Source organism: Ailuropoda melanoleuca, chromosome 6 (genome assembly GCF_002007445.2).
Source record: "Ailuropoda melanoleuca isolate Jingjing chromosome 6, ASM200744v2, whole genome shotgun sequence".
Taxonomy (NCBI): domain Eukaryota; kingdom Metazoa; phylum Chordata; class Mammalia; order Carnivora; family Ursidae; genus Ailuropoda; species Ailuropoda melanoleuca.
In genome coordinates, this window is record NC_048223.1 from 130,454,714 (window position 1) to 130,462,471 (window position 7,758).

Consider the following 7,758-nt stretch of genomic DNA (forward strand, 5'->3'; position numbering starts at 1 on the left):
GATGGGGCCTGGATGGAAAGTGACTTTGGCCCTGGTGTGGGGAAGGTCTGGGGGCAGCCTCCTCTGGAAACAGGGTGGCTCTGGGGGAGCCGGGGGTGCACAGCTCCCTAGCAGCTGAGGAGGGACAATGCCTCTTGGTGGCTGAGGCTTCAGAGAAGTGTTGTTGCAGCCAGCCCTGAGGGGACCGAGGCGGGCGCTGTCCTCAATGCTGGCAGGCACTGACTACTGTTGACCAAGACATCCGGTGAGGACCCTGAGGCCCAGAGGCCCCAGGGGGCTGGTCCCAGATGCAGAGGGGGAAAGGAGCCAGGCCCCAGGCCCAGCTGGTCTCACCCCAGAGCCACCTCTCACCTCTGGGAGGCCCCAGAGAACGGCCCATGCACCTGCCGACAATCAAGGAAATGACCCCAGGCGCAAATAGCAGGCGGGCGTGTACCCCAGGCTCCAGGTTCAACCCAGACACCTGCCCCTGCCCCCACTTTCCCATTGCCCCCAGGAAGGGTGAAGGGGCTCTCAACACCTCTTCAGATCAGTGGCCCGCAGAGGAGGAGGGTTGCCCCCAGAGAGAGAGCTGGGGGGCTGCCAAGCTGGCTAGAGGGTAGAAGGAGTCAGGAAGGCAGGCTCAGTCACAGGAAGCTTCCCCACCCCTCCACCGGCCTGCTCCCCAGGGCAGGGGTACCCCCCAGGGCAGGGAAGGATAGGGCGGGGGTGGGGCGGGGATGGGTGGAGGCTGGAAGGAGCCCTGAGGAGGGGAGGGGAGGAGCGGCACTGATGTAGGCCAGAATAGCCTGCTCCTCCCGCACACCCAGGACAGCATTGTGTTTTTATTCAAATGCTCTTAAAGCGGCTCAGGGCTGCAGGTGACAGGTGAGTGATGGGTAACTTCAGGGTCCGGGGACGACAAGCTCCTGTGGCCTCCGTGGTGGGAGGCTTGTCCGGCGTCGCCCCAGCTCAGAGCCAGGTTCGCCAGCCGCAGTGCTCATGCCAGCCAGCCGGGCCGGGGCCGAGTGGCGCAGGTGGACAGGACGCCCCCCGCAATGACTTCCTGGCCCCTCCGGCCCCTGAAGTCGGGGAGGGAAATGGCCATCCCTGGCCTGATGCCTGGTGCTGCAGCCGGTGTGAGGCCCATTGTTTGAGGCTGGAGCTGGGGGGGCCGGGACCCAGGGGCCTCCAGGAAGCCCCCGAAATGCCCTCTGTCCCACTTCCCACAGATCCAGAGCCCGAGCAAGAACCGGAGAGAGCAGACCCAGCAGCCCCCAGCAGGATGAAGGCGTTCGTGGCTCTCCTGCTGGCCCTGCTGCTGTGTGGGCAGCCAGGTACCAGGGCAGGGGGCACCCCTGCAGCGAGAGGGGATAGCATGGTCTGGGCCCACGGGGACCCTTGGGACACCCAGCCTAGGGGCAGGACACAGCAAGGGGAGCAGGGGGGTCAGGCTGGAGTCTGAGGCTAGAGGAACGTGGACGTGGGCTGTCCTGGGCTCCCGCAGGTGCCCAAACCTGTCCGTCCCTAGCTCTGGACCCCACCTCCTTGAAATGCAGTCTTCGGGGTTACCTCGGCTGTCCAGGCCTCAGTGTCCTCTTCTGTCCAACAGGCGGGCCACCCTGAGGGTTTACTGGGGCGCGGGGAGGCAGCTGCTGCAAAGGACAGGCCCCACAGCAGCTGATAGTGCGGGGAAGGAAGCAGGGCCAGCAGCTGGGGCCCACCGGAAGGACAGAGTGGGGAGGAAGGGGCGGAGGAGTGGTGAAGGACAGATGGAGGGGATGGGACACAGCACTGGGCCTCGAGCGTGTGCTCTGTGCCCGCGGAACTGGGGGGTTACAGGCATCCCTGTGTGGCCAGGCACGGGGCGGGCACAGCACGAGGAGGAGGACGACGTGGACTTTGGGCTGGACGGCTATGACGATGACGATGAGGAAGAGGAGGAGGAGGCCAGTGTGACTGCAGGTGGCAGGGGCAGAGGTGACCGTTCACCCCCACCCGAGGATGCAGGCACCCATCCCTCTTTTGCAACACTTTGTGTGGGCTCCGTTGAGTGCCAGGCTCGGTGAGGGGCTGGCATGAGGCGGAATGACAGGCAAAGCCTTCCGGGGGCAGGGGAGGGGAGAGGAAGGGCCCTGACACTCAGCACCCCCCTTGCCTCTCACCCTTGCTGTGACCCTCAATGGCCATCAGAGTAGGGAGCCTAGAGAAGGAGCCACTCCTGGGCAGGGAGGCTGAATAGGGGTTCACTAGGCAGAGAAGAGCGCAGCGGAGTCCCTGCCTGGAGAGACCAGCAAGCATACAGGCCCTGGGCATGGAGTCCAGCTCAGCCAGACAGGACAGTTTGACACCGGTGGGGCAGGGCAGCGCTGGCCAGTCCTGAGGAGGGGTGCAGGAGGCTTGGGCAGAGGCTTTGAGAGGGATCAGCTGGCAACAGGGTACAGGCCTGCAGGGGGAGGCTCTGGGCTGCAGGGGGAGGCTCTGGGCCTTCAGGGGGAGGCTCTGGGCTGCAGGGGGAGGCCCCTTGGCCTGAGCCTGCCTTGCCTCCCAGCGCTGCTGCAGTGCTATTCCTGCCAGTCCCTGTACAGGGGGGAACACTGCAAGCAAGTTCAGAACTGCGTCCGCAGCCACAGCTTCTGCAAAGCCGTCATCTCCCACGGGAACACGGGTAAGCGGGCCCCGGGGTGGCCAGGCTGGGAGGAGCCCCATCTCCCACGCAGAAAGGCGCGCACCCCTGTGAGGGGCCTCCTCCCTGCCCCAGCTGTCCAGTGTGACGAAGCCTTTCTCCACCACCCCTCCTTCCTCCCAGAGTCGGGTCCTCTGACCATGTACTCCGCATGGTGTGCAGATGCGTGTCAGCCCTTCACCAAGACCCTGGAGGGGACCCTGATGACCCTGACCTGCTGCCAGTCCACCCTCTGCAACGCCCCACCCTGGCAGGACCCACCGGGCAGCGGGGCCGCGGGCGCCCAGGGCGGCCCCGCCGTGATGGCCGTTGCGCTCCTGCTCAGCCTCCTGCCCGGCCTTCAGGCCACGGGGTCCTGAACGGCTGCTCCCGCCCCCGCCCCAGCTCACAGCCCGGATGGCCAGCCCTCTGTCCAGTGCCTTAGCCCCCGGCCCCCAGCCCCCAGCCCCGGCTTTGGCGAATAAACATGCAGCATCTTGAATGCCGGCCAGCACCGGCTCGTCCCAGCCCCGTCTGCATTTCCTGTTTCCTGTCCGTCTTTGGCCTCCTCCTCTGCTCCCTGCCTGTGCCAGCATGTGCGCCCCAGGTCCGGGCCTCGGCTGCTCACAGGGCGCGTCCACACAGCCTGGGGAGAGAAAACATGCGTCCTAGGCCAGAGGAGCCGGCCACATTCTCTCCCCACCTTCCCACCACGGAAACGCCTCCCCCCACATGACTGTTGCCTGGGTTCCTGAGCCGGGGGGGGGGCACTGGGGATGGGAACCCAAGGGTCCCCAGCACCCGCTCTGGCCAGGCTGGCACCACTGGCTGCTGGGGGCTGTCAGCCTTCCTGACTGGCGACAAGACAGAGCCCTGGGATAGGAGGGAGAGGCCTGGATCTGGGCCTCAGTTTCCCCATCAGAGCAGTGTGGAACAAGGCTTAGAGGACCCCTTAATCCCCACCAACTTAACAGCCCCTGGGTAGGGAAGCCCAGAGTCCTACCCTGCCTGCCAAGTAGCTCTTGCCGGTGGAGTAGCCTCCCACTCTCCGTTTCCCTCTTTCCTTATTAAAGAAAACCTCAAGGCCTAGCTTGGGGGCAAATCCCTGGGGTAGAGGAGACAAGTCTTTCTTTTTCTCCCTCCTCCTTCCTGCTAGCTGAAGTGATGGCTGGGGCTCAGCAGCCATTTTGCACCATGAGGCAGCACATTGAGGATGGCAGGGCAGCATGGAGGAAGGGCAGAGATCACTGGAGACCAGGAGCAATTATACCAGCCCCACGCTGCCTACCTCGAGACCCCTTTCCTTAAGAGGGAAATAAATGGCTGCGGGGTTGAAGTGAGTCATTTCTCTGTCATTGCCTCTTCACATACTGTCACGACACACACGCTCCTGCAGGTGCATACGCTCTCATGTTACTCCCGCCAGTGCACACACTCACGGTCACACACGCTCACCCACGCAGCCCCGACTAAAGCCGCAGATAAAAGCAGAGCTCGGGGGTCACCCTGCCTGGGTCAAAGCGGTAGTTCAGTCCCCGCCCCCCAGCTCCATGACCTGCGTGAATGCCATGCGCCTGAAGCTCCGTGACCCAGACGAACCCCTTCACCTCCCCCCCACGCCCCAGATGGGTTTCCTTGTCTGCTACGTGGCCGGGTAGGGGAGCTCCTGGGAGGACCAGCCTCAGCGAAGACCGACGAGTGCTACACAGGGAAGCGGACCAGGCCTGGGCCGGAGGTTGGGAGGGGCCGGCTGAGGGCCAAGACCCCGCTGGAGCCCCAGGCCGTCCCGTCTGACGTACCAGGGACGGTCATGGTCAGGATGTTCTGGGCCAGTCCCAGGAAGGAACTGCCGGAAGTCGGAGGTGGTACTACAGGGCTGCTCCCTCTCCCGCACCCCGGGCAGCACCTTTGCTCCCACCCGCACAGCGGGCCCCGGGGCGTGTCCAGCTGGATCCCTGCCTCCGTGTCTCGTGACTGCCATGACACGTGACCACACACTCCGTGGCTCAGCACAGCTTGGACGTATCGCCTTACGGCTCTGAAGCTCAGAAGTCTGCAGTGAAGGGCTGGCTCCTCCGGGAGCCTGTGATGGTGCATTTTCTGTGTCAGCCTGACTGGTCGAGGGGGGCCCGGGTGATTTCTGGGTGTGTCTGGGAGGGGGTTTCCAGAAGACATTAGCGTTTGAGTACAAAGATGGCCCCTGCCAAGGTAGGGGGGCCTCACCCCATCCACTGAGGGCCCAAATGGAACAAAGAGGTGGAAAAGGCAAGTTCACCCTTCTGGAGCTGGACCTCCATCGTCTCCCGCCCTTGGACACTCAAGCTCCTTGTTCTGAGGCCTTCAGGCTCCAGTGAATCCCGCCACCGGCCTTCCTGGGGCTCCAGCCTGTGGACGTCAGGCGCGGGACCTCTCGGCCTCCACAGCGATGTGAGCCAAGCCCTGTGATCGCTCTCACAGATACTGCCGGACGTCTGACCGGCTCCGCGTCTCTGCAACTCTGTCCGCTCACCACCATCTGCCTCCAGTCTTCCTCCACCTCCCTCTTATCAAGGCCTTTGTGGTGACATGGGGCCACCACCCAATCGAGGACAATCGCTCTTCCCAAGAGCCTCAACCCCATGGTATCACCCCTTTGCCACATGAGGCCACACATCCCAAGGTTCTGGGGATTAGGACTGATGTTAGCCAGTCATTACTGAGAATCGCCCAGCCCCCAACATCAGAGCCCCCGGCCGTTGACCGCCTGGCGGTGTGCCAAGTCTTGGACCCGAGGAGGATAAAGCTCAGACCCAGGGCCCAGCAGAAGGGCTCATTGGTCACAGGAGCCACAGCCCAGAAGTCAGGCGTGGCTCTCAGCCCCCGCATGTCCTCTAGCAGTGCTCCTGCCGTCCAGACACGGTCAGACACCCTTGCCTTTGCCGCTGCTGGATTCAGGCTCCTAGAGAGCTGGGGTTTTTAAGATTGAATCTATGACGGGCCAGTGGGGGACGGGGGAAAAGACAACTCATCCGGTGGATAGACAGGCTCCCCGAGACTGCCCCACGGGGATGGCCTCCCTGTGCCCAGAGGCTGTGGTCACCTCAGCCTGAGGTGGCAGGGCTGCCTGGGCTGAAGAGCCTCAAGGCAGACAGTCCCCCGCGTGACACACAGCCTTCCCTCTACCCGATGCACCAGCACCCACACACCACTGTGCCTGGCGCCCCATGCCCCGCTGCCTGGCGCCCCGTGCCCCGCTGCCTGGCGCCCTGTGCCCCGCTGCCTGGCGCCCGTACCCCCGCTGCCTGGTGCAGAGCTGGGTGTGCTGCCTGACTCCACCTCATGGGACAAATGCTAACCACACCTCCCTCTGCCGAGCTCTGACTAGCGGGGGACACAGGCACACAGACACATGGGGATCCAATGCCCCCCCCAAGGAAGATGCAACTGAGGATACGAGGCCCCAGGGTGGGGGGTGGGGATGGTGCCTGGTACAAGCAGATCCCAGGGGCCGCAGGAGAGACAGTGGCAGAGCCAGAGGGTGGCAGGCCTCCCCAGAAGCCACTCCCCCTGGGAAGGTTACCCCCGAGCTCACCCTCCCCTGGAAGCAGGTGTCTGGGGAATGGGGCTCCTCCCTGGTACATGCCAGCTGGATGTCTCTTAACCTGCTGAACTCAATGTGCCTGTCTAAGCACACCGGAGGGACAGGCCAAAGCCCTGCCCTCCCGAGCCCCCCAGGGTCCAGTGATTCTGCCCGGCAGACTAGGTCCGCGCTGGAGGACGTTCTGCTGGCCCCACCGCGCTCTGAGTGGGCTCGATCTACTCAGCAAGCTTGGTCTCCCTGGACACTGTAAAGGCAAACTCTGGCCCAGTCTGGAGCCTGGGAACCTGGGGCTCGGAGCCATTGCTTCAGGCCCTGGCTATTCCTGGGGCCAGCTTCCAGGTCCGAGGATTCACCACAGGGCTGACGCCTGGGTCCTCACTCCTGCAGAACGCGTGGAGCCAGCTTTTCCCTGGAGCTTGGCCCGACGCCCTTGCCCTGAGCTGCAGCTGCCCTCCATCAACCAGACCACAGGCTCCGGCTTGCCCGGATGGGGGCAATCCCTGGGGGGCCGCGCCCCCCCCAGCTGGCCCGGATTCAGAGCATGCCTCTCCCTAGTGTGCAGGACATCACTACTGTGTCACATGAGTATCTGCTGACACCCTGCCCCTGCCAGAGCCCAGAGAAAGAGACTCCAGGGTTAAGGGGGACACTAGCCAGCTCTGGTTGCTGTGACCAAGCAGCACGGCCTGGGGGCTGAAATGACAGAAACGTGCCGTCTCACAGCTCTGGAGGCCGGGAGGCTAATGTCGAGGTGTCAGCAGTATTGGTTCCTCCTGAGGGCTCTCTCCTTGGTGCATAGATGGCATCCTGTCCCCGTGTCCCCACGTGGTCGTCCCCTGGTGTGTGTCCGGGCCCTGCTCTCCTCTTCTTGTAAGGGCACCAGTCAGCGTGGACCTCCTCTATCCCAGTCCCCTCCGCCAAGACCCATCTCCAAGCACAGTCACCCTCTGAAGTCCTGAGACCAGGACTCGGTGTGTGGATTTTGGGGACACCGTCCAGCCCATAACGAGGGGCTGAGACAGAGCTCCGTGAGGGCACAGAGAGTGGCGTCAGCCCGGGGCTGAGTTTAGGGAGGTGTTTGCCAGGATGGGGAAGATGGGGCTTGGTGACGACAGCCTGGCCCGGCGGGCAGCTGCAGACAGATGGGGGTACTGGAGCACGCGCCCAAGAAGCCAAGAGTCCATCTCACAAGCGCCAGGCCCCCGCCTGCGGCCCTTACGAGCACATCAGGTTGCAGCTCCTGCTGGCTTCCTCACACTATGTCTGTCTGTCCGTCAGGGCGCTCAATGACCTGTCAGGGCTGCTTGTCATGCCTGTGTCCCCATGCGGTTTGCAGTGGCAGCAACTAGCCAGCCCAGGAGCCCTGACCTCTGTAAATGGAGACGGGCCTCTCTCTGCCCACTGCAAACCCTGAGCAACACCCCCCGACTCCCCCGGGTGTCCCCTGCCCGCGGAGTCGGCGGTTTGCGTGGCAATTTGGCTTGAGCGAGCCTCGGGAGCACGTGCGGCTGTGCGCGGGCAGATCCCACCTGCA

General features: G+C 64.0%; 1 protein-coding gene across 6 annotated transcripts; it reads left to right on the forward strand.

Annotated features, from left to right (window-relative positions):
* Positions 1-733: 733 nt before the first annotated feature.
* GPIHBP1 (glycosylphosphatidylinositol anchored high density lipoprotein binding protein 1) lies at positions 734-3,978 on the forward strand. Of its 6 annotated transcripts, XM_034663495.1 has the most exons (5): positions 734-867; positions 1,212-1,316; positions 1,840-2,044; positions 2,531-2,647; positions 2,789-3,978. In XM_034663495.1, the coding sequence occupies exons 2-5, from the start codon at positions 1,265-1,267 to the stop codon at positions 3,087-3,089; spliced, it is 675 nt and encodes a 224-aa protein (XP_034519386.1). In that variant the 5' UTR covers positions 734-867; positions 1,212-1,264; the 3' UTR covers positions 3,090-3,978. The 6 variants fall into 6 exon arrangements, with proteins under 6 accessions (XP_034519386.1, XP_034519385.1, XP_034519387.1 ...); XM_034663494.1 differs by lacking the exon at positions 734-867 and having other exon boundaries at positions 1,840-1,959; XM_034663496.1 differs by lacking the exon at positions 734-867 and having other exon boundaries at positions 1,840-1,944.
* Positions 3,979-7,758: the final 3,780 nt, after the last annotated feature.

What these genes read in the sequence shown, in the direction of transcription:
- GPIHBP1 (XM_034663495.1), top strand. Translation starts at nt 1,265, where the DNA reads ATGAAGGCGTTCGTGGCTCTCCTGCTGGCCCTGCTGCTGTGTGGGCAG. An exon ending in TCCGTTGAGTGCCAGGCTCG is followed by an intron (nt 2,045 to 2,530) that starts GTGAGGGGCTGG and finishes CTTGCCTCCCAG; the next exon opens with CGCTGCTGCAGTGCTATTCC. An exon ending in CATCTCCCACGGGAACACGG is followed by an intron (nt 2,648 to 2,788) that starts GTAAGCGGGCCC and finishes CCTTCCTCCCAG; the next exon opens with AGTCGGGTCCTCTGACCATG.